This window comes from Bubalus bubalis, chromosome 1 (assembly GCF_019923935.1).
Source record: "Bubalus bubalis isolate 160015118507 breed Murrah chromosome 1, NDDB_SH_1, whole genome shotgun sequence".
Taxonomy (NCBI): domain Eukaryota; kingdom Metazoa; phylum Chordata; class Mammalia; order Artiodactyla; family Bovidae; genus Bubalus; species Bubalus bubalis.
In genome coordinates this window covers 154,451,036-154,477,760 of record NC_059157.1, presented here as the reverse complement: position 1 = coordinate 154,477,760, position 26,725 = coordinate 154,451,036, and the positions used below count along the sequence as shown (strand labels likewise).

General features: G+C 42.6%; 1 protein-coding gene across 3 annotated transcripts; it reads right to left on the bottom strand.

The window, feature by feature from the left end:
• Positions 1-14,160: 14,160 nt before the first annotated feature.
• Positions 14,161-25,263, bottom strand: SHOX2 (short stature homeobox 2). 3 transcript variants are annotated; one of them, XM_006079551.4, is made up of 6 exons: positions 24,114-25,263; positions 23,413-23,493; positions 21,038-21,246; positions 18,595-18,652; positions 18,192-18,280; positions 14,161-16,396 (listed from the first exon to the last, which is right to left on the bottom strand). In XM_006079551.4, the coding sequence occupies exons 1-6, from the start codon at positions 24,448-24,450 to the stop codon at positions 16,103-16,105; spliced, it is 1,068 nt and encodes a 355-aa protein (XP_006079613.2). In that variant the 5' UTR covers positions 24,451-25,263; the 3' UTR covers positions 14,161-16,102. The 3 variants fall into 3 exon arrangements, with proteins under 3 accessions (XP_006079613.2, XP_006079614.1, XP_006079615.1); XM_006079552.4 differs by lacking the exon at positions 23,413-23,493 and having other exon boundaries at positions 24,114-25,251; XM_006079553.4 differs by lacking the exon at positions 23,413-23,493 and having other exon boundaries at positions 14,161-16,360; positions 24,114-25,246.
• Between the last annotated feature and the right edge of the window lie 1,462 nt (positions 25,264-26,725).

Genomic DNA, 26,725 nt, shown 5'->3' with positions numbered 1-26,725 from the left:
AAGATCAGTATGACAATTAGTAAGCAATAATAACATACGTGAGTCTATTTTTCAAAGGTACAAGGAAGTCTGAAGTGTATTTGTTTTTCATTTTGTGTATACTATTTGAAAGTGTATTTCTTAGATTTGAGTCTTCTAACACAGGTATCATCTAACCTTTTGCAGCAAACATACATCTTACAAAGTAGTAAGAGTAAAATTTCAATCACTTACAAGCTGCTTTCTTCATCTATGTGACTAGAGCTGACATCTTGACAAAAACCTATACTTTGAAAAGCATGAAGGCAAAAAGTTCCAAATTGCTCTGTCAAAACACAAAAATACCATCCTTATTTTGTACCACAATCCTATCCTCCCTCCCTGCTCCATGAATGAATAAAGCAACAAGAAATGAAAAGGAAAACGAGTTACTCACATTTTATGAGAGTATTGATATAAATAGTAATAAACATAAAAAAATGATACATTTAGTCTGAATCCTAAAAAAATATTTTGTTTGAGAATAATCCAACAGTGGATGAATTTGCCTGGTGAAGTAATTAGAGCAGAGTCCTTGCTTATCCAAGGGCCTAGAAGAACCTTCTGATGTTTAAAAATACTCATAAACTTGGATATTATTTTATCTCGATATTGCTCTTGTTTTATATTATAAAGATACAACATTTTTGTGACACAAATTCTCACTTGTTTTCTATTTTTAAAAACCAAAAAGCTCTTATCTCATATTTAGCCTTTTCATTTGAACACATCTGTTTACAATGCTTGTATAATACATCTTTTAATGTGCTTTAGCTCTTAATGAGGGAAAACTCTAAAATCTCAGAAATAGAAAAGTCATATGTTACAAGGAATGTATTGATTTAATAGTATTCCCATGTTTATGTAAATAATTCATAGATTTAGCAGAAATAGAAAAATATTTTAAGCATATGAATATCTGTAAATAACAGGCAACAAAAAACATATTCAAAAAAACTGAAAAACTTGTAACTTTGCAGAAAATTGACTTTTAAAAAAACTCATGTGTATGATTGGCATCTTGTGAAATAGAGTTGCTATATTTTTATGAAAACAAAATGAAGTCTTCTGATTTTACTTATACACAAAGAATAATGCACTCTTCTTCATTTGTATATATTGATGCATCATTTTAAATATTTATACAAAGAAAGTGAATCCTAAATACGTTTACTCTCTGAGTCTCTCTGTTTGACCTCTGACATAATACCATTTCTTGACTTTGAATCATTGATTCCAAGGCATACACTTTCATTTATAGAGTATGTCCTACTAACTTTAAATCATTTATCCTTAGAAAAAGCCTCCAAGATTCAGATTTACTTTTCAAGTGAAATTAACATTCAAACTTGGAAATGGTCTATATAAATGTGAATTCCTCCCACCCCCATTAAAATGTTGGTGATATCTTTTATTTATAGAAATACAAATACCATGGTCATTGATGGATTGTCTTAATTTGATGAACAGAACTTGTGTAATATCTGTAAATGTAACATTGAAAGTGAAAAATTCTAACCTTGATTTTAGAAAAGCACTGTTTATTTCCAGAATTGATATTCAAAATTAAGGATCTAATAGAAAGAATGTAAAGTTGCCATTTAGTAATTAAAAGCAAAACAAAACATCATAGCTTTTATTAAGCCAATGAATGTCCAATCCTAGAATTTCAAATTATAAAGAGTTGATATTTCCAATACCAGTTAATTATCATTGAATCACAAAAGGGTGGTAAATACTTAAAACTAAAAGATTTTCATCCTTTGGAAACAATATGAATATTAGTGACACCTGACAAAAATGGCCTTTGCTCTGTTTAACATTTAATCAAGTAGTTAATATTAAAACTGGAGACAGAAAAGATGTGTTGAAAGCAGTTACTTGTATATTGAGATTTGGAGAAAAAACTACATGTGGTTTCCATTGTCCCATAGCCAACATTTTGGAATTTCTTGCAGAGTGATATATTTACATTTCTCAAAACTGAAAAAAATCTGCCTTCTTATTGGAGTTTACCATATGTCAAAACACTTCAAAAGCTAAATATTTTATATAAAGAAGGAGAAACAGACTAATCTATAATGTATACAAGATTAACCAAAGGAAATTTCAGGATGTCAAAAACGGTGTTGTAGTTGTCAGTTAATTAATGCTCAAGTAATCCTTGATAAATCCTAACCAATGTTTTAATTTATGTGACTCTATCAAACATGTTTATTATATTCTTATACAACCTGCTAATTCAGTAACTTATCTGTAAAAAATAAAACATCTGTAGCACTACATTTTAACCTGTACAAGGGTACTCTAAATACAGGATCTTCATATTTATTCAATTAATTGAACTCTATCAGTAAACACAATGACCCGGGGCCTAACTCATAAAAAATGCATTATTTACATGGAATATTCTTGAATTTGCTTGAAAAATTAATTATAAAGCAAACTTTTCTCAGTGTATGTACACAGTAATTACCCCCAAGCCCTTGAAAGCAAATGTTATTGAGCACAGATCACCTATATCAATGAGATGACAGAAGCATCAAAAACTTCAATTTGTATCCAAAGGCTACATGAGTCAACTTACTGTATATGCACAGACATTTTACTGTTCTGTAAGGCATGCTGTTGCCAGCATTATATCCATTTAACATATGGTAAAGATGGAGAACCATAAAATGCATCTAGAAAAAAAATCCAGCTAATGACAAAAAGCAGGTAAGTGAATACTTCAAACCTCAAAACATATACCAATCAGCAAGTCTGAGTAACATCTCTCTCAGGATATGAACAAAAATAACTAGCACGGATTTTATTGCATGCATCTTTTAAATCATAATAACTGAAAAGATTATATATAGATCTAATCCAAGTGAACCTAGAGTCACAACGTGTTGCTCCAGAAGAATAATTGTATCAGATGCCTAACTAATAAGTATTTTACCAAGACTTGGCAAATAAGTTGAGAAACGAAATTCTAAAAGGTGACAGAATCATGGGCAAAAATAATGGAGACTTATAAAACACATTCTGTGGTTGATAAAGTAGTTGACTTCTTGAGAGGACTGTAAAATTATCAGGGAAAGGAGAGCAGATGTTACACATTTGAACTTGGTAAAGCATTTGATGCACTGCTTCATGAAAAGTGACTCAAGAAATTAGTCCAAATTGACTTGGATCTCATCAGTGTCACACAGATTGAAAACTGCTTGAAAATCAGTAAACAAAAGATCATAACAAATGGCCGTATATCCATTTGGGGTAGAGATCAGCCACTGGAATTGGTGTTAAATCTGGTTTTAGTTAATGGTATTATGAATACTTTTTTTCAAATAAACACTTTTAATAGAAGTTTCAAATGCTGCTGCATTGAAAGATGATGCCTACAAAAGAAAGAATCAAAAATAATAGTTACAAAGAAGAGTTAAACACACAAGAGAGAATGTGAAATTTAGCTTATAAAAATTCACTCCAGAAAATAAGATATGACTAAAAAAGAATGATACTGATTTTTTTTTTTTTAACACAGACACCAGAACTTACAGATTCAAGTAAATCTTTTCCTTCAAAATAGTCATTCTGAAAAACCAAGTACTTAGTCCAGGAATACTGTCACTGTTCAAAATGTTTTTGGAAATTCATCTGTGAAATTGCCTTAAGAAATCAGTGCCAGTAAACTTTAGTGCCCTTTATGAGCCATATAACAAAATGTGTCATCACAAAACAGCCATGCTTAATTTTTTCCTACACTTCATTTGTAATAAAAACTTATATTTCCCAACTTCTTCATCAGACTTAATGCCAAACAGCCTTTGGCTAGTTCTAAAAATTAAAACCACCCTCAGAGAACTAAAATTTGTTTCCACTAAAATTATCTAAAATAATATACCATGCCTATATTTTTTTTCACAGGCTTATTTATTCCACCAACACTTAATGAAAATCTGCTCTACGTTTGTCCCTACTCTTTGACTCTGGAGAGGGTAGAAAAACTAAGTAATGATCTTTGCCCTCCAGGCACTCACATACTGGTTGGAGGAGACAATCACATAAGTAATTCCATTAGACTCAACAGAGCGACTAAACAACAACAATAATGAAACTTTGATAGATACATGCTTAGAATTCTGTGAGAGTACAAAGGAGTTTGGGGAAGGGTATTCCAACAGCAACACATGTTTGATAGCAGTATGAAATTCAGAAACCGGTGGTAGCTCCAATGGGAGCTTAGGGTTGGTGGAGCAGCCTCAGAAGAAGATGCCAGAAAAATAACAGTAAAAAGTAAAGATTAAATGTCATACTGAACAGTTGGAACTTAATTCTTCAGGCAGAAGAAAAATAAGCTAAGGAGTCACAAGACCTGACCTGTGAAATTAGGGAGATAATTAGGGGTTGTGATAGGATGGCTGTATTTGAAGAGAGACTAGAATCTCAGATAGCAGTCAGAGGGTTTCTACATTCCACTCTCATCAGGCTCCGACACTCCATCCAAAGTGCCTTATCAAGGTCACCAAAGGTCTGTCCCATGGTCAGTTCTCAGTGATCAGTTGTCTTTTCTCAATGGCCAGTGCACTTTTCTTACTTGGCTTCCAGGACATGGTACTCTCTTGGTTTTCTTCCTACCTTGTAGGTAGTTACTTCTTGGTCTCTTTTCACCATGGAGATTTCCATTCTCTACCCAACTTCTTAATGACGGAGCACTCCAGGGTGCAGTCCTAGATTCTTTTCTCTCCAGTTTTTGGTGAGTACACTCAGCCTCATTGCTATACATACCTTTTACATAAGCCTGGAAATAATCCAAATCTCCATCAGTGTGAGAACAGATTCATAAATTGGTACATGAACTCTCTTTAAGATTTAAAAGAATGTTTAAGGAATGATTTAGTTTAAAAAGTTGTGACTGAGATTTGACAAACACATATGTTCTGTGAAGCAAACAGAAACATCCCACATCATTCCTGGGATTATTCTCTATTAAGGATCTGTTGCAGCATATAATATTTAGACATCACAGGGTTTAGTGAGTGAGAATCTCCTAAGTTAGCCCATGTACTCATCTACTTTTCTTCAGTCTTTCTGCACTTAAAATTGCCTGCCTACCATCCCCATCCCATGTCAACCATACCCTTTCCTCTCTTTCAAGCACCACTGCCTCCAACAATGTCAGACTCCCAGGATAAAGCAGAAAAGAACAGTCTGACAGGTTAAAGTAGAAAGGGGAAAAGAATCCAAAGTACACAGTAGGAGTTTAATAAATATCTGTTGAGTGAGTGAATGAGTTATGAACAACTAGACTTCTGGAGAGAGTAGCTTGGAAGAGGTGAAGAGGACAGAAGAAGGATGAGCTGAAAGAGGTGGGAAGTTGCTCAAGATGGAACGTGAGTGCTTCTCATAGAATAGAAAGAAAAAGAAAACTCCCCTGAGTAGTAAAGAGCTGGTAAGGAGAAGATTGTAGGCTTTGGGAGTATTTGGGAGAATGTTCTCTGTTCTGTAGCCTACATTTCACTCAGTCAGAGAGCATAACCAAGCTTCTTCATGTATTCAGCCCACTGACCTACTGTGTATCTCATTCTGCACCCAGTTAGTGGGATGATAATTTTGAGGGTGGTAGAGATGGAGGGTGGAGAAGGCAATGGCACCCCACTCCAGTACTCTTGCCTGGAAAATGCCATGGACAGAGGAGCCTGGTGGGCTGCAGTCCATGGGAGTGGCGAAGAGTCCGACACGACTGAGGGACTTCACTTTCATTTTCCACTTTCATGCATTCAATGAGGAAATGGCAACCCACTCTAGTATTCTTGCCTGGAGAATCCCAGGGATGGGGGAGCCTGGTGGGCTGCCATCTACAGGGTCGCACAGAGTCAGACACGACTGAAGCGATTTAGCAGCAGCAGCAGCAGAGACGGAGGATGTGGATAGAGTAGGTAGAACAGAGCTAAACCCACCTCACTGGTTCACTAACCTCAGGAATTATACTGTTATCCAGCAATCCCTAACCCACCTGATTCTGTGGGGATTCAGCGTGAAAGGCAGAATTGGCTCTGTGACCAGACCCACTGCTCTGTTGCTGATACAACAGCAAACATTCCAGAAATGAATCTTCCCCCTGCCTGTCAGGACCCATCTATTCTAATTCCTCACTTTGATCTTGGAAAACTATAAAAGGACCAACTGCCCTCTGAGTTAGCCAGAGCCTCATTTGTACTCTATGAGGAATCACACACACACACACACACACACAAACACAGGCCCACAACTCCAACAGCACAACTGGTGCTAACTATTAACCTAGATCAATAGTCTCAACAGAAAAGGTCAAAGGTGCAATGGGCTCAGGGAACCCCAGACCACATTACTCTCCACCTTGACCAACTTGACAGACAGGCTCAAATTGCTCTGGCTGTCTACTTTCAGTGCATTAGCAAAGAACTTCAGGGTTTGAAACTAGCAGTCCTTTCCCTTACATTAAATGCTTTTTAAAAAGTTAATAATAACCAGAAGATGGCAAGGAAGAAGTAAGAACAGTGAGAACAAGGATAATAAAACAAGAATTTTAACCGCTGGCTTACTTTTCTTAAACTAACACACATAATTTTGCAGATTTCCTTTATAGGAAGAAATATTTCTATTTTATTTATTTTTTACATCAAAAGAGATTTATGGGGGGCTCTGCTGAGTGGCATATGGAGATATGAATGCATAAGTAAGATCATACTCTAAAGTCTAGCGAAACATCCCAGCCTGGAGTTTTGGGGGCACTCTTGATACCAAATTGACTCAAAAGGCCCTCTAGCATTAAAAATGACCAGAGCCTCTTATACATAAAAACTACTTAGAAACTTCCTGTTTTAACTTCCTATTTCTGTAACACATTTCTACCTACCTAATGGCTTAAAACAACACAAATTATCTCAGAGTTGTATAGATTAGAAATCGAACACAGGTTATACTGGGCTAAACTCACCCAATGTTGTCGCGAGAAACATTCATTCTGGAGGCCCTGGGGCAAATTCCCTGCCTCGCCTTTTCCAGCTTTAGAGGCCATCTGCATTCATTGGCTCCTCCATCTTCAAAGTCAACAATATGGCATCTCTCTGACCATTCTTTTTTAGTTGCACCTCTCTCGGAAGCTCGTGTTTGGCCTCTCTCTTCCACTTTCAAAGACCCTTTTAATACAGTGGACCCATCTGAGTAATCCAGAATAATCTCTGTATTTTTATGATTAGTTGATTAGCTACCTTAATTCCACTAATCTAACTCCCCTTTGCCACATTAGCTACATATTTGCAAGTTACAGGAATTAGAAGGTGAATATCTTTGAAAGTATCTTTATTTTATCACACCTCCATACTGTTCCCAAGGCAAACTGGAGGACCAGCCTTTCTTTCCAAACTTTCCTTTGATGGTCTTTTTTAACCTAATTTCATCTTTCTAAAATGTTTTGGAAGTAGGTCTAGTACTAAGGGCTTCCCAGGTGGTGTTAGGGATAAAAATACCCACCTACCAATGCAGGAGACATAAGAGATGCAGGTTCAATCCCTGGGTTGGGAAGATCCCCTGGAGGAGGTCACAGCAACCCATTCCAGTATTTTTATCTGAAGAATCCCACGGACAGAGCAGCCTGGCGGTTTAGAATCTTTAGAGTCCCAAAGAATTGAACGTGACTGAAGAGACTGAGCATGCATGCACTAGAATTAAAGCTCCCTTAGGGAGGGTACTGGATCCTTTTAAATGAGTATTAGGTGAGATTAAGTTTTAATGGAAACTATATAAGCCTTAAAACACACACACACACACACACACACAACTGCTGACAGGTGAGAATTTCGGTACATAAATATATTGCCTACAAGATAGGTGATTACGTTTTAAACCACTAATGCCAGTAAATGTAATCCAAAACACAAGGTAGCCTGGGTACTGAAAATTTGGATAGGTTGATGGACTCTTTAAATCGTTTTTTAAAGGGTATTTTCTTCTTCCTTAGCACGGAAACATAAAAAATGTATTCAATAAATAAGCAAATGGAAGGAGACTCAATCTAATATCAAAGCGACTAGAGAGTTAATGCCAGGTCTCGATCTGTATGCTGATGTTCCGGAATACAGAGGGCTGAAGGTCAGGGGCTCTGGGTAACCTCTACATGAAGAATGCCTTGAGTTATCAGGGAGAAAGAGAGAAGCCTCCCCATTCTATACAAAGATGTCTCTCTGAAGTCATAGTCCCTCAAAAATTCTATGTAGAAAAGGCTTTGCAAGATTTGAAGAAAGTTTTATTCCAAATTCCAAGCCACACAACATACACAAACACAATCAATATTCATATTGAGGATTTGAAATACATATGTACACCATCTCCTACTATTTTCTAAAACTGTCTCTAATCACACAGACAAGTAAATTCAATATCTTCTGTATGTGACAATAATTTGAACAACAAATAATAAAAGTATAAAAGTGAAGAGAAATACATCTGTGGCAACTTGCTGTACGCCAGGCACTCTGCACATCTTATCTTATTTGATCCCCACAACAATCTACAAGGTGTGGGTTACAGGACACTAAGAGGACACAGGGTTTAGGAAGCTAAGAAATTACCTAAGACTTTGCTTTCCTGGTGGCTCAGATGGTAAAGTGTCTGCCTACAATGCGGGAGACCCGGGTTCAATCCCTGGGTCAGAAAGATCTCCTGGAGAAGGAAATGGCAACCCACTCCAGTATTCTTTCTTGCCTGGACAATCCCATGGACGGAAGAGCCTGGTAGGCTATAGTCCATGGGGTCGCAAAGAGTCAGACACGACTGAGCAACTTCACTTTCTCATCCAATTAATAAGTGATATAGTTCAGATTTGAACTCAGAAACATCTCCCTCCAAAAATTAGTCATATACTCAACCTTCTTGACTAGTGGCAAATATTTTTCTTTCTAGCAAAGTGAAAGTGAAGTGAAGTCGTGTCCTACTCTTTGTGACCCCGTGGACTATAGCCCACCAGGTTCCTCCGTCCATGGGATTCTCCAGGCAAGAATACTAGAGTGGGTTGCCATTTCCTTCTCCAGAGGATCTTCCCGACTCAGGGATTGAACCCAGTTCTCCCGCATTGCAGGCAGACACTTTAACCTCTGAGCCAGCAGGAGAAGATTTCTAGCAAAATCCGCACTGATTATTAAAAATAAAAGTGCTAAGTGTGATTAAGTGTGATCAGTGGTTAAGACTCTGCATTTCCAATGGATGGGTCCCAGGTTCGATCCCTGGTCAGGGAACTAGGTCTCACATGCCACAACTAAGACCCAGCACAGCCAATTACTTAATTAATTTAAAAATAAAATAAAAGTGCTAATATTAAAAGAAGATTATTAGTCATATACTGTGACATCACATTGATTCTCAAATTAAGATGTGTAATAAGTTCTCTGAGTTTTTAATAGATATCATATAAAATATGAGCCAAGTCTTAGTCGTAAATCTAAATGTAGCCACTGAAAAGAAGTCCCTCTTCACTATATCTGTAATTAGGACTCAGTTGTTCATTTTACATTAAACATTTAATTAAACATTTCATCTTTTGTATTACATATGTTTTCAAACTGCTGTTAAAGGTCATTGGTCAACAGCCTTCACAGCTTTTAGCATTTCACAGCTAATGCTCTACAAACATGGTCAGCAAAGAAAACACACATGGTCCTGGGGAACACAAACTCCGGCAACAGACAGTATTCATTCAATCCTAACAAAGTGTGCTTCTTAACCTCTGCGCGTCACTCCACCATTTCTTTAATAAGGCTACACATTTCCAAGGCAGGTTCAATTTCCAAAAACAGGGCAACAGGCCCCACATGTGTTGTATGGCCATTCAGATGCATATAATGTGTCTGAATGCCTTTAAGCAAGTGCATTTGGTACATGCTCCCTAGCACTATCTTATGTACTTATGAGCTATCTCCCCCAAGATGGTAAGCCCCTTAAGGGCAAGTGCCATGCCTGATATCTCACCTTATTAGCCACACATAGCAGAGTAGCAACCCTATCCGTCATGTAGATGGCATTGTGCAATCTCTAAATTGCTCTTATGGATCAGCCCCTAAGTGCACTGTGACATTTGCCAATCTTCCAGACAAGGATCACAGAGGCTACACAATTAGCTGGAATCACATCCACAACAGAAAAATATTTATTCCTTGTTTTGCACACTTTGTTGTTTTCTTTCCTGAAGGTTTTTATTACAAGGACTCTTGCCTATTGGCCTTAGTCCTAGGGAGCGTGTGCTAAATGCACTTGCTTAAAGGTGTTCAGACACATTAAATGCATCTGACTAGCCATACAGCACATGTGGGGCCTGTTGCCCTGTTTTTGGAAATTGAACCTTCCTTGGAAATGCGTAGCCTTATAAAGAAATAGTGGAGTGATATCCATTGTGTGTTAAAATAAGTATTATACAGTGCTAGTACATATAAGTGGAAGGCACTGTTCTTTACAAATACTAACTTATTTAATTCTCCAAGCATTCCTACACAATAGATGCTGCTTTTATATCCATTTTACAGATGGGAAAATGGGGAAACACAGAGATGAACTAATTCTAAATCACAGAATAGTAAATGGCAGCAGTGAGTTTCAAATACAGGAAGTCTGACTCCATGTCTGTGCCCTTAACTTATTCTGCACTGTTCTGCCTGAATAAGAATCTACAAAGATCTTTAGTCAAGACATGTGATCTGTTGTTCAACAAGGGGGAGAAAAGTGTGTTTACTCCTCCCTATGTGATTTATTTGGTTATATTCTAAAACCTTTCCTCATGCCAATAGAACTCCACGTACTATACTAAATTTTCCTGTACTGAAGGCATATGCAATGGTTAGTTTGACTGACACATAAAATACCCAAAACAAAATATCTCAAGACTTGAGGATTTTTTGTTTTATGAATTAGAGACATGAAAGGATTACCTAGGTATCAGAAGTGTTATAAGCTCACATCTGTAAGTCTTTCTTGGAGATTTTCATATTTCTTATTCAAGAATGTCCCCTGTCTGAAATATTTCAGTGTTCACTCTGTATCTTAGCTTGAAATTTATCTAATCCTTTTTAACTGTTAATTTTCAACTACTTTTTCTTCACACATGCTTTCCGCGTAATGTTGAACACTTCTTACATTTTAATTCCAGATGTCCTGAAAACATGCTAGTAAACATGCAAACATATTGTAAAGGTTTAAAATTCGGGGTGTGTATACATATATCAACAGGAGTTATGAATTATGTATACCTCAAGCCTATATAAATTAGATTTTGAAGAACAAGCATCACAGTACTCAGGCAGGTCATAATAAGAGATTCCATATGAAATGTAAAAACTACCTTGAATAAATTATCCATAAGTTAACACTCTCATTAGAATGACATATTTATTATTTCTGGGTTTGTGACATTCCTTTAATGCACTTTGACTAACTGTTCTAACAGCATGTTAAGAAACCATTGCAGGCCTCCCCCCACCTTGGAGTTAGCAGACTTTATTTACATTTGAACTAAAATGATTTAAAAATAATATAACATTAAAAACAATCACCCATTTCCCAATGTAGAATAATAATACCATTTTCTTCTGCCCAGAAACATTTAATTAAAGCAGGATATAACTTTAGTAATTATTTTTGCACAGAATGACTCTAAAATTAATAGTCAATTGTAAGACTGTTCAAAAATTGGGAGACTGACAATCAAAACAACCTTAAATGCTTTGTTTGTGTGATGAAAAGGAGTGATCCTTTAATTCCCTCACACACATTAAACTGATTTCACAGACTTTCTGTGCTGGTGTTTAACATAGTCAAGCGCTTGAGGTTACATAAAATAAACAATCTTGAGATCTGATTGCAAATGTTTGCAATTTATGATGTAAACTGAATTTGTGAAAAAATAACAGTATCCCATGTGACTGAAGCCAAAAAGGCATTTTTCAGAAATCAAAATAGTTCCGAAATTTGAGTATTGTATTATGCTAAAGTATTACCATCTGAGGATCTAAAAAGTTATGAATCTGGGGAAAAACTCAAAATAGATATTTATCAGTTCAGCTTCAAGCTAAGGCCTCGGATCTCACTGGGCCTCCTTTATTATAGGGTCTTTAACACTAATGATGTTTTGAGTAAGCTCTTTTAATTCAGTTTTCCTTAATCAGGGATTTTATAGCTTGAGAAATCTTTGCACATCCTTAAGATCTGGGGGACAATTGCGGGAAATTTTAATTATTTATTACGATTATTATTGAGTTTGGACCAAAACGACACACATTGGGCATACTTTATAGTGAAGCTTTCTTCGATCCCCTTCTCAGAGTGGCCTGGAAACACGGGGTTGGGAACTCGGGGTTCACACATTCAGGCGTTTGGGACGCGGCGCTCCGCAAAGCGGGCTCTGCGTGAGCCCCAGTAAGAAGCTGGACTCCCGAGGGACCAACCCCGACGGGAAAGTAAAGGTGGCCTCAGTACCCGTTGAGTCTCGGGAGAGCGGACGCTAGAGGAGCGGGAGGACGCCGCCGGCGACCCTGACGCAGGTCCCACAGGCCGCGCCAGGCTCGGGCACCGCCGACGGGGCAGAGAAACTTTGACCTTCCTTTTTCTCGTCCACCCGGGCTGCGTCCGCGGGCTCCTCGGCCAGCCGCGCTCCCTCGAGGACCCAATCCTGCGGGCTCGGCACCAAGCCCACCCGGCGCCGGCGGCCCGAAACGTTCCAGCCGACTTAGGCCCCGCTGCCGCGCTCCTTCGCTGGTGCCGGGCGCCGCGCCGGCCTGGGCCCGGACGCAGCGCCTCCTTTGACCTCAGGCTCCCGGAGCTCAGCTGTAGGGATCGGCCAGGCCCCGGATGGGACCGGATGGGACCGCCAACCCCTGGCCCCAAGTTCTCCCGTGACCTCCGACCTCCCTCGGGGTGCCTCGGGAAGCGTCCGAGCCCGCGTCGGTGGCTGGATTAGGGTTGGAGTGTGGAGCCTGCCCGTTTGGACCCAGGACTCCGGAGCCGACGGGAGCTCGCCGGAGGCCACCAGCCCGGGCTGGCGGCACGGCGGCTTCAAAGCTCACCCCGCCCCCAAGCAGATGTTTATTATGAAAACTAGGGACGCTTGTCAAGTAGAAGACCCGCAAGGCCTGAGCGCTGAATACGGCCGAAGTCCTGTTCAGTGGTCTTTGAAGGCTAAAAGATAAACATTATCACCCACGTCTACGCAGAGTAACAGCTTTGAGTGCGAGCTCAACCCGGGAGAGGGCTAGGGGCGGGCGGCAGGAGCACCACCCGAGGGCGGGGGGCTTTGTCGCAGGGAGGACCTCCTCCTCTATGCGTCCTCCATCCCCAAGAGGAGGCCCCAGGGGACACACGGGAAACCCTCAATTTTGTTGAAGGGTGTCCCTTATCCCAAGAGCCCGAGTGAGAAGGGAAGAGAAGGTCCTCTCCCTGGTCTTCACGGTCCCTATCTACCTCCAAATAGGCAATGCCTCCGGGCTTAAGTAGGTGAGATTTCTTCTGGGAGAGGGGACGGATGAGGGCTCCTCGGTACCCTACAAACGGCTAGAACCCGGCTTTTTCTAAATACGATCCTAGCTGCTACCTTTTCATAAATTTAACGAACGAAGACTCTATTTGGGCCAAAGAGCTAAACTGAAGTGGGAGGCGTGGGACCCGCCCTCCCCGCCGCCCCTGCCCCGCTTCGCGGCTCTTATCCTACTTCCAGACCGCCACCGACTCCGGGGGAGGGTCGGCGACCTGGGACTGTGTGTTTTGTAACAATTAACCCAGGTGGATTTCGCACCCCGTGACCACGCTTTCCTTCCTTCCCAAAATGTTCCCTAAATGAACTTCAAGGGTGAAAGTGCAGCAAAATGAAGAACAAGAGTCCGTTTTAGGGAAGGAGATTATTCTATTCTGTGTTATTTTACATAGTACGGTTCCTTTATTGATTTAGTGTAAAATCAATCCGTTTTCTTCATTGGGTGGATAAAATGGGGCAGGAGAGGGGGATTTTCGCTCAGCGCTACAGAGAGCCACGAGAGTCATCATTCTCACCGCCCCTTGATTGCCACGTAGGAGCAGAGGCAAGCTCTTTTCCAAGCTGGTATAGTCAAGAGAGATACATAGTCATCAAAAAGGTAGAAGGAAAGACTATCCTGGATAGTTTAATAGCAACAGGAGTAAAGATGACGCGAACCCCATCAAATGAAACAATACTATTTTCATTCAATTGATCGCAAAGTGTCTTCAATTAATAACTTGGCACTTATTTAAAAGGTTTAACAGAGGTGAGACCAAAACATTTTGTACCGACAACACGTCATGAAATAACAGCATCTTCTTTTGTTTAAAATAACTTAATACACTAGAAAAAATATGGCAAATATAAATAATTTTGTTTTCATGGAGAACAAATAGTTACAAAGCTCAACTGCATACCAAAGTTCAGCTAAGAGCTTTTCCTCTTTCTTGTAAATTAGAAGGGATTAAAAAAACAAAAAAAAACTAAGGAGACTTTTTAAAGAATTGGGATACAGATTGCTCAGTCCAGGGTACCCCAGTTTAAATAGCTACATGAATTGAGACAAACAAAAAAATTATTTGAATATACACCTTTGTGAGATAAAATGCAAATGTTGAAAGTCAACCATTAGTTCACACATTATAGCCAAAATAAACTTTGCTCGTGTGTATCAACATATTTTACACAAACTTAGTGCCGGTATCTAGCTGGGTGTTTAAAGTGAGTGTGATGGGACTGAGAGGGGGAAATAAAGCACGGTCCTCAAATAGCACTTCAGGAAATCTGCAAGAGGGAATACAAGAATAAGGGGAGAGGGGGACCTAACACTGACCGCCCACTGTGTATCAGGCACCACGTGAGGCGCTATACTTTAATATTTCTCTTTTCTTTTCCCCACATTTTCTACTTGCCTCTGTTGTCTTGGGACAATCAGAGTGTAACTTTTTTGCCCTTCAAACTTTTTTCTTTGTCCCCCCAGGATTAAAGATGGGACTAAAAATATATAGCTAGAAATATATATCAATTTTCAGATGCTTTGGGTATTGTTTTTCATACCGAAAATGAAAATGCAGTTAAGTGCTAGTGAGTAAAGCGGGAGAGGTGGGGAGACACCATCAATGGAATACAAGTAACATGCAAACCGGGACTTTACTGTCAGCAGTCTGGACAGTTCTGCCATAACAATTTCTCAGAGAAATCATTGTGGTTATCATTTTTGTATTAATATCACTTTTTTATCTCCTTGTTTTTATACTGTCTTCCCTCTTCTTGCTCTTCCATACGTGGTGGTTTTTAACTCAAAGCATCTGATTCAACGTAAAAGGAGGCCCGCCTCTCTTATCAAATTTCTTGTATTAAAGTGAACTTCGCAGAAAAAGGTCAGTTTCAAAACCTGTGAACTTCCCAGCTGCGTACTTTTTTTCATCTTAATTCTTTAAATAAGTATACCTCTTCCTTCAGTTTTGCCTTCTTAGCCCATTAAAAAACAACAACAACAACAACAACAAAAAATACACTTTAAGTTGGTAACTCCCGCCCAATTATCTCGAGATTTGTCCCGGTTATTTTTCCGTATTTTTTAATGTACAAAATACTTTAAATTTTTTTTTTTTTTATTCCTTGGTTCTCCGATTTCAGCTTCTGCTGAATAGCAATAAGTTCCCTTTTCTCTTTTTCTCTCTGGTTTGTCTTTTCTACAGTTTCCCCCTCATTTTTTACTAACAAGATTTTTATTTCTACGCAAAAGTCCATCGTTGCAGTTTTACGGTGAGCCACACTTCACTGTCCCAGCACTCTTCAGACTTCCCAAACCCATCCCTACAAAGCCAAATTCTAGGCCCCTAGACAGGTGAATGGTCAGGAGCCACGAAGCTGGTGCCCTTCTTGGGATCCCGGGTGCTGCCCTCCGAGTCCGGGATGCAGAAGGGGGCAAGGGGCCATCGGCGGGGCAGAAAGAGGCTCGGATTCCGAGGTCCGGGGCAGGTAACAGAGAAGCAGCGGGGCTCGGAGGGCATGCAGGCTGCGCGCCGTGCTGCTCGCGCGACCCTGGCGCTGGCGTTGAAGTCACAGACCCAGGGCGGCCGCGTGCTTTTTGGCTTTCAGTCTGAGATCCGCGATGCTGGAGTTCTTGCTGGTAGTCTTGGCGGCAGCAGCTGCAGCCACGACGGAGGCGGCAGATGCTGAGTCTGCGGCCAGCGTGGCGAGCGGCAGTCCGAAGGGCGGCGCCGGGAACATCATGTAGGGCGCGTGCGCGGCCAGGTGCGGGTGCAGGTGGTGGTGCGCGTGCGCCACGGCGCTGTCCAGCTGCAGCTGCGCCTGAACCTGAAAGGACAAGGGCGTCACGTTGCAATGACTATCCTAGGGTGACAACAGAATAGAAACAGAGCATTAACGGCGTCCAGCTTAGCTCGGGGAAGGCTGGGGCAGGGGACGGGAAAGGGACGTTTAGCTGACCTCAGCTTGTTACTGAATCTGGGATACTCCAGTGCCCCTGAGTATTCTGCAGCTCACTCAGAGTGGCTTATCCCCCTGAGTCCCAGTGACTCCCATCTGCAGTGATTGTGGCCGCCCCCTTAGGAGCTGGGCTGGTCAGAAGGCAACAATGCTATTGTGCTAATACCTCACTCCCCTCAAAATAACAATGTATATTGGACAGATGATGGGTGAGTGTCCTTAACCCTCCTCTCTTGGTGCTGCCATACACCTCTTAACCCACTAGTAAAGTACCAATAAGCAAACTACAAAACTTTAAAAATGTCACTTAGAGAAGTTACTGCATCTTCATCACAACTGGCACACTTGTTAGTACTCCTGAACTTTACTACTATTAAAATTACATTGGGATCTTGTTAAACTGTAGATTCTGATTCAGAAGGTCTAGGTCAGGGTCAGAGAATCTTGCTTTCTAACAATCTCCCAGATGGTACTGATGCTGCAGACTCAGAGATCACCTTCTGAGTAGTAAGGGTCTTCTCTTATGATCCCCTCCCCCTCTCCAGTCATTCTCTCCTGCTTCAGATGCCTAGCATCAAGATACTAGAATCCAGTGGTGCCAAGAGAGCTAAGACCTCCCTAATTCTAATGCTCAATATATGGGGCACATTCAGGTGTGACTCAGGTCACACTCTTCTGACCAGGGACTGGCAACTGAGAGTTAATTCATCACTTCATAGTCCTATCTAGCAAGGGCCCTGGCCAAGGGTGGGGAATGTCTGATACTGGTTGGGAATGGGTTGCACCCTTAGGCTTGGAGAATGGGGGAGTTCAGAGCCCTGGGATATCCTAGGATTAAATTATTGCTGCAGGCTGTACTTTTAAAATGTAGTCTTAAAGGTTTCTTTACAGCCAAGAAAGGGTTTGCATTGGCAAGGTGTCCCTGGGAAGACCAATGTTTTCCTCTCTACTAGAGATGAAGGTTTGCAGCTTAAAAAAGAAAAAAAATCAAGTCTTAATGGCTAGTATTTTATTTATTTATTTTCTTTGGTCAGAGATATTTAATGTGACTAAGAGGTAGAAAATACCTCAAAAAATATTTACAGAGTTGCCTCAGAAATACCTTAGGACTAACCTTTGTATTGGATCTGACAAAATCTTAATCAAAAGGCTTTTCCCTTCCTTTCCCCAAGTGCAATCTTTAGTGCATTTTTAAAGGACCAGTTGCTGCCCTCAGGCATTGTTGGTTTCCCATGAGGACAGAAAGGACTAAGCATATAGGCCTCTGACACTGTGCTGCTGCTAAGTCACTTCAGTCGTGTCCGACTCTGTGTGACCCCACAGACGGCAGCCCAACAGGCTCCCCTGTCCCTTGGATTCTCCAGGCAAGAACACTGGAGTGGGTTGCCATTTCCTGCTCCAATGCATTTAAGTGAAAAGTGAAAGTGAAGTCGCTCAGTCCTGTCCGCCCCTCAGTGACCCCATGGACTGCAGCCTACCAGGCTCATCCATCCATGGGATTTTCCAGGCAGGAGTACTGGAGTGGGGTGCCATTACTGTATAGGTTTTTAAATGGGAGTGTGTCCACTATATCATCTGAAAATTGATTTTCTAACTGTACACCCATATTAGAGCTCAGAGAAAGGGGATGTTCAACAGTTCAAGCAAACATCCAGGTCTTTTTACAGTTAAAAACAGGTTAAAACTGGGCTGTACTTGCCTGCTGAAATGGCATCCTTAAAGCACCTACATTGACGTAGGGTGCTACTCTACAAGCTTCAAATTGGCTGGCAGCTCCTATGAGGACGCCTGTGAAAATGGGGAACAAAACGAAATAAAGTGAGGTTAACACGTTCAGCACTTTTTCCCGAGGTTTCAAATGGTACCAAGGTAGAACTATTTCCTTTGGAACTGGACTGGTATCTTCCTAAACTGTTGCCAGAATTAAAATCAATGTAATTTACTCCCAAATTTTAGGACTCTCATTAACTGCCTTCAGGGTAGATTTTTAAATAAGGACCACAGTTATCTTTGAGAAGGTTTTTTTTTGTCTTCATAATAACAGTATTCCCTAATACTCTTTTTATTTAGAGTATCAAATGTTCTTTGTCTGAGAAGCATACCTTTATGAAGTTGATTTTCTTGCTTTCTACATTTAGCTCTTCGATTTTGAAACCAAACCTAAAATTGGAGGAAAAAAATAAAATCTAGGTTATATGACTCAAAAAATTTTTTTTAATTTACAGGAGTATGATGAAGAAAGAGTAGTGTTTTAGGCAAGGAATGGAAGATACAGCAAGCAAGCTTTGAATTATATACAACAATCTTAAATTTCCAAAGTTAAAAACATAAATGAATGACAAAAATAATTTCCTATACTTTTGCAAGATATATTGTTTCTTGATAAATTACTCAAGTTCTGTTTTCATGTTTCCACAATTAGAGTCCCCCAGGCCTAAAACTCGCCCTGATACCTGATACTAAAGTGATAATGGGTTTAGATGTTTGCCCAGTAAGACCTGAGAAAAATGTGCTCATTAAGAGCCTGTAATATTAATTAGCTTCATCTTCAAGAAAAACCAAACACCAAAGCAAATAGTGACTCTGTTTTTTTTTTTTTTCCTTGGGGGTGGGGAGATAAGAGTGGGGGAAGAGGTAATTAGTGTTATAAAAGCCTCACTACAAAGAAGTTTAGAATTTTTTCTTCCTCCGAGCAGCACAGTGTAACCTGGTAGCAGAATAATTATGCCATTATCATGATAATCTAATTTGCTTCTATAGAAAAAGTTGCTGAGTGCAGTTACAGTATCCAGAAGTATCCAGTACATTGATCAAAATTTAAATAAAAATATGAGAAAAATAAATACCAGCAATAAAGTTCATTTATTATAAGAAAAAAGAGCATTCTGTGCAATGGGACTGGGGTATGAATCATGTAATTCCGGATAATATCTTCTCCCAGATACTACCTTCTTAGGTAAACTTGCCAACTTTTAGAAGCAGTATGGCAGATTTTAAGAAATTCAAACAAAGCTTGCTTTTATACTCCAATAACACAGCATTATGTTCCAATAATACAGCATATTGACTGATTCACAAGTTAATGTTTAAAAACATGAAAGTAAAATACTGCTTCAGAGCTTTTTCCTTGTTTTTGAAAGCAAATGTCACAGTCAATGTAAATCTTCAAAAATTCTCCTGCCATTTAGTGTAATAGAAGGGTAGATTTCATGCCAGGGTGGCATTCTTTGTGTACCTCACATGGCCTGAGGCTTCTTGCCTCTTTTTTCCCCTAGAAGAGTTGGAACTGATATACTAATGCTCACAACTGTAATAATTATCATCATGTCTTTAAGGGGTTTCTAAGCCCCTAGAGATCTCAGTACACAGAGCAAAGTAGGACAGGCTTAAAAAGGAAGGCTCTGCTGTTGATGCTGTGATGACCACGGCAGCCTATTATTACTTTTCCCCTTTAAGGGGACTGCTCTGTTTTTGTCCTGATCCTATTACAAGATGCGGGGAAGCCCCATAAGAATTGCATAGTTCGCTGCAGATGGTGGTCTCTGCGCCCAGAGACCTAGGGAGTATCTGTTACAGTGATACTTTGTAACAGCTGCAGATGTTCAGGCCTAAAACTGCTCCATGTGTTCAAACAAATAATGACCATCATTTTCTCCTATTTTATTATTTGAGTGGAAATAAAACCTGAAACATTTAAATTCATTTTCCATAAAACTAAAAGGATATGTATGCATGTATGTATATAATTTTTTTCCCTTAAGTGCTCCTAAAGCCTACTTTTGCTATTAAAGTCACCCCCACAACCAGGAAAGAAAATCTGCTCCAATACTAACTTCACTGAGTGTGGCACTTGCTGGGATCAGACTTTGGAAATGTCAATATTAAGATATGTTGGTTGTTTTAAAATCAAGTTTCTGATTCAGATTTGCTTCCCTGGTTAAGTGAGAGAACAAAGAAAGAGTGACCAAATGCGTTTATTTTCTCCGCTATTTCACACACAGTTTGAGATCGACTGCTAAGGGCAGACTGTAAAATTCTGCACTTAACAGTTGCTAATTTTCTTTATAGTCTGTACATCTATAAACCTAATTGGCATATCCGCCTGGCAAACCTAGATCCCAGAGCAGACCCTCAAGGAAACCCAACTCGGGTGAACAAAATGTTCGTTGTAACTTTTAAAGCATCCAGAAGATAAAACGCTTTCTGTGGGATTTTTTTTAAGGCTTATAAAAGTAGGCCCATTAGGATTAAACCACATTAAAGGCATTGTGAGGAGAGGGGGGTGTGGTTTATAGAAACCCTGGGAGCAAGCCCAGCAAAGCTTTCTTTTGCTGGGAACATATGTTGGTATGGGGTGAAGGGGAGCCCGGGAAGGCTTTAGGACTAAGATCTACTTTGGAAAATAAGACCTCTAGCAAAGACTTTTCTTCCCTTCTCACCTCACTCCAGACACTTGAACCCGCACGCTCATCGTGTGTACCTCAAGCGACCAACCCTAGTCATTCCCCCTCCTCCGCTCCCCGCGACCTCTTCACAGCCGGATACCTGCACTCGGGCCTCGGACAGCCCCAGCCGTTGGCTCAGTTCTTCACGCATAAAGGCGTCCGGGTAGTGAGTCTCATCAAAAAGCCTTTCCAGCTCGTTGAGTTGTTCCAGGGTGAAATTGGTCCGACTTCGCCTCTGCTTGATTTTGGTCTGGCCTTCGTCCTCCATCCCCTTCGCATCCTCTTTGCGATCCTTCAGCTCCGGGGACACTGGAGGGGGGTACCACGAACAGGGTCATACGCATATGTCCCCGCGCACACACAACAACACACACAGACAAAAAACAATACAGCAAATACCATGAGCAGATTTGTCTCCAGAAGGATGGCGGTTTCTGCCCCCTCCCGGAGTTCCTGTCCAGGCCCTCACCCCGCTGAGAGGATGAGGATCCCGGAGATGCGAAAAGATCAACTGGGGTGGCTGCCCGCGGGCAAAGTGGGCATTCACCTACCCAATCCCTTTCACAACTGCGGCTCCAGTTCACCTTCTCACTGTTCACCCCTACAGTCCCCTGCCCTCCCCCGCAAACACAAACCAATTCCACTCACCCTCTCTCTTGCGTTCACTCTCTCCCACACACGCACAGAAATCAAAAGCGCCGCACCCCGTGGGTCACAGAACGCGATCCCGGCAGAAGAGGGCGGCGAGGCCACGGACTGGGCTCTGACACCGGCCATTCCCGGAGTGCGGACCCCTTCTCAGCCAGCGCTGGCTGCTGCCGGCTCTCCCGTCTTCTCTCAAACTTGCTGGTCTAATTTGGGAACAATTGGGCTGCTGGGTCACAGCTGGAGGACAAGACCCCTGTGCTGCACTGCGCTGGGAGCTACTTCCCTGGGCGCTATGTACAGACGCAGGGCTCGAGCCAAATACCGCGGACGGCCCCTGGACAGCCAGGCAGTCCTTGTCCCCGCTGCCGAATCCCAGTCGCCAGAGCAGAGGCGCCCACGCCATGTTGGCGGCCTGGAGGGCTCGCTGCCCACACCCGAAAAGAAGGAGAGAGACAGAAAACCAGCTTCGGGAGGCCAACGAAACAGAGAAACAGACCGCTGCCTCTGTTCACTCCTTCTCCCTCCCCATTGGAAAGGCGGACTCGACCCTAACCGCTTAAACCCACAGAGATCAACAGGTTCAAGCGGAACATTCGCGATCCGCGGTTTCTATTGGTTGCGCAAAGGCTTTTCATGCATCCAGAAGCTCGGATGTTTAATAAAATATGCATTTTTCTGCTCTAGGTTCGCATACATCCATTGTCACTTTCCTGCCCTTCCTTCTCCTCCCTTTAAAAACAGGAGCTTCGGAAGTGTGAGCATACAGGGACACCAGAAGGATGTGGCTATATATATATAGGCCAAGGGGCACTGATCAGGGGAGCTGGTATCAACGTAATTGGTCCTCTGGAACCTTCATCCTCTGGGCCTGAGTCGAAGACTTGGGTTTTTAAGGTGCCAAAGCTGAGTTTAGAATAATCGAGGCTGTTTGCAGTTCTCCCTAGCCCAGAATCCTGATCAGCATGAGTGTTAAAAATCATTTCTATAAGAGCCAGGCTGCAGAGAAATTAATATTTGTCCTGAGTTTGGAAACCAACAATCCCAAGACTTCATTTGCCCCGGGTTGACTCTAAAGTCGCGGTCTGGCCTGCTGGTGTACCCAGGGCCCGGAGCCTGGGACTCAGGCCAGGGAGGCTGCACTGACAGTCATGCCACCACTTTCCATGTTTACTTGGTACCCCGTCTGGGAGAAGACCACTAGAACTCAGCCTGGGTTGGCATTCTAGTTAAGCGTTTCCCGCATATCTATTTCTCAAGAGTTCGTTTTGCGGACATGTGTCCTTCCTCCAGGAAGCAATAGATTATATTATAGCACAAACTCAAGTCAAGTTAATAGGAAAATATTTCCATTTATATTGTAATGAAATTTAAATATGAAAACACACCCTTCAGATTCTGCCAAAGTGGTGAGACGGCTTTATTTCATGCTCACAGTGGAAGCCCCTCAAACTTTGGGGGCTTCAAAGAGAAAGATGTCCACATTTCCAGTTGATTAATAGACTTAATATAATCTCTATTTCGCCCCCAAATTTCCACTTATTGGCCTAAACAAGAACAGACTTTGTTATAAACAACTTAATTGCTTGCTTAAATATGTGATTCTACGCATGTCACATATTTTCTTAATTGGAAAAATATGGCAGCTCACCAGTTACTGCAGGCACCAAGTGCCAAATTAATTTTATTGTTGAACTCCTTTGAATTGGTACAGGATGCTCCACCATTTAGAAAAATCCTTTTCCAAACACTTTGCTGGCACCAAAGGATTATCCCACCACAAAACCAGAATACTGGATGATGCCGCGCAATAAATATCGGAAAACAAACAAACAAAAAAGGAGCCTAATGCATCTCCTGAAAGAAAACAGAGCACAGCCTGAACCTCAGCCTGCCTTGGCCTCATTCTACCTTCATAGCTCTAAGAAAATGGGAAGTTTTGGTCCCTAAGATTAAGGGATCCACAGTCTTCACGGAGTTGTGGTTCTTAGAGGTAGCTGCGAAACCCGGGACGACTCCAGGGTGAAATCCCAATCAATCTCCGTCTCCGTATCTCTTTCCCCGTTCTCCCTCTTTTTTTCTTCCCTCGGGCCTAGGAAAGGGACTCCCGCAAACTCGGCGCTATATGCTAACTGTAATCCCGCCGCCCGGCCCAGTGACGGCCAGCATCCACTTCGGCAGCCTGGTCCCCAGAACTTCCCCACCCGCCTGCCGGCCGTCCGGCGGGGCCCATCCTCCGGTTGGTGAAAATGCATTTGGGTGTAATGAGAGTAGCGGGAGCATCCGAGAAGGGCGCGCGCAAACCCCACACGCTCCCCCTCCTCCACACACACACTCGGACCCCACCCACGACCGTGCACACCACCGGACTCCCACCCCTCCGTCCTCACTCTGGCTTCCAAAGCTGGGGTCCAAGGGCCCTCTCCGCGTCCGCCCCCCTATTCCTCCCCCGTCGGGCCTGGGGATCCTCTCCCGCCCGAGAGAGTCGGGAAGGCGGGAAGGGGAACCGCGGCCGGGGGTCGGGCCGTTACCCTCGGTGAGCCGCGGGCTGCCCGGCTCCCTGCTTCTCTCGGCGGCGCCCATGTCCAGCTCCCGGACGGGAGACCGCCCTCCTCCTCCAGCTCCTCCGCCTGCTCCTCCTCCGCCTCCACCTCCTGCGCCTCCGCCTCCTCCGCCGCCGCCGCCTCCGCCGGCCGCCCGGACTGCCGGGCTGCTGCGGTCGTCGCGGCCCGGCTCCGAGCAGCCGCTCGGCTCCTTGGCCCCGCGCAGCGGCCCGCTCTCCAGCACCTCCCGGTACGTTATAGCCTCCTTCTTCTCCTTCACTTTCTGGTCAAAAGACTTCGAGACGAACGCCGTAAGTTCTTCCATCGCCAGAGATGCCCGTCAGCCCCGCGCTCAACCTCTCCCAGCCGAGCAGCCCCGCTCTTTTTTTTCCTTCTTCTTTTTTTACTGCTCCAGCCCCCCCAATAATAACACATCAATGGGGCAGGGGGTGGGGGAGGGGGAGGAGGAGGGGGGAAGAAGAAGAAAAAGAAGAGAAGAAAGAAGAAAGAGGAGGAGAAGTAGAAGGAGAAAAAGAAGTAAGAAGAGGAGGAGGTGGAGGAGGAAGAAGAGGAAGAGGGAAGGGGCGGGGGCCGCCGGAGGGAAATGGGAACCGATGCTTCCCTGCCTGAGCGCGCTTGTTCAGTGTTAAGATCTTTGACAATTCTTCCTGCGGAGAGTTCAGATCTGATAGCGACGCAGCGCTTGAAGTCTCACTATTTATACTTCGCAAAGGCGGCCCCTTGTTCTGAGTAAATTACCTCCCCTCGCAACTCGGAGGGAGCCCCTTCCCGGGAAGCTCCCGCGCCACTACCTGGGGGTGGGGGAGTGGGGGTTGGGAGGTGGTGGGGGTGATAGGGAGAGAGGGAGAAGAGGGAGAGAGAGAGAGAGAGAGAGAGAGACAGAGAGAGAGACAGAGAGAGAAAGAAAGAAAAGAGATTGAGATTGATTAAGGCTGGAGTCCAGGATGGCTGGAGCTGGAGCATGAGGACAGAGAAGTGGGACCGGAGGGTGTGGGAAGAAGAGGCAGTCCCAGGCCGTCCGGCTTTTCGGATACCTCGGCCGCCTGCGCTCTTGGCCATTAATTCAGGATTGACAATCCCTAATTAATTTAATTAGGCGTGGATTTTTGCGTTGGTGTCACGACTTACTTATACACTGGGGAGCTGGACTTATTCCGCCGGGGCGTGGCCAAGAGGAAACTGACAAGTGCGCTGCTCCAGAAGTCAGTAGGGTATCCTGACCTGGCATACGACCCTGCGTCCTCGCCAGGCGTCAGGGTGCAGCGCAACTGCTTGGCTCCGCATTGCTGTCCGGAAGCCCTGCCCTGCCTCAGGACCCCGGGACCCCATTTTCTTATCCTGACCCTGACCCCAGTCGTATATGCCTGCTCTTTCCAACGCCGACCCGAAACCTTGTAGCCTGGCATCCTGGCTTCACAACCCTGCCGAGTCAGGTTCTTTTACAATTTCTCAGGCTCGTGCAGCTCCTTTTTAGGGGCTTCCCGGTCCGCGGCCAGAGCTGAGCCTGGATCTTCACCAAGCTCCCCGCCCCAGGGAGTTTGTGAGTCACCCCATTATTCGGGTCCTGGAGACCATGCCGGCTCTACCGACAAACCTCGCTCGAACTGGCTGGTTGGTTTAACACATTTTCCGAGCAGCTGTTCCCTGACAGATTCCATTTTAAAGTGTTTCTTTAGCCCTTGATCAAGGACAGTTTGACTTCGTTCCCTCTTTGAGGTCTCAGGACCCTCACCCTTCTCCCTTACTCTTTGCACTGGGACTCCTCCCACAGTGAACTAAAGAAACTCTTCTTTAGAATCCCAGAAGCATTCTAATTAATTTCCTAATTTTGAAAAGATCATAATAATTCCTCTTTGAGTTTGAAAAAAAATCGATGTTAAGTTTGTGCCCCACCTAATTTCATTTATCGTGGACTATTTTAAAACATGCTCGCTGGGAGAAAAGTACCCCTCCTCTCCACTTAACGCTACGATTTAAAATGATACCCCCGACTGTGCTCATGGAAGCTGTTATATGGATGGACACATCTATATTCTTGCGTCATATATGCGTATTGTGCAGGACAAAGCTTGCTGTGAGAAGTGTGGCCGTGTATATACACCCCTCACATAAGACTGTTTACATGTGAAAAAAAGAATACTTACATATTGAAACTTATATTTACCTGCGTGTGTAAACACACCTTTTCAAGTGTGGCTTCGGGAACATTTTTGAATAGTCTGAATATTAAATACAGTCTTTCTGATGTTAAAGGTAACTTGTCCGTTTTCTTGGATCTTATAGGCTTAGTAAAAATAAAAGCAATTATAGAACTTTGGTTCTGATATCTTCCAACCATTGGTTAAGGCATCAAAACAAAGTTAACAGATAATTTGAGAAGTTCTGTCAAAGCAACCTGAAGCATTCCTAAAAAGAGAACACAATTATACCTTAATATGCTACTATTTCTAGAATATATATAACTTTGTCACTATTTTTCACTACTTTTACACTTTTCAGATTAAAATATTCACAGTTGGTGAACTTAAGGAAGATGGAAATCTTACTTTTTAGAATTATTACTTTGCCTTTTTTCTCTT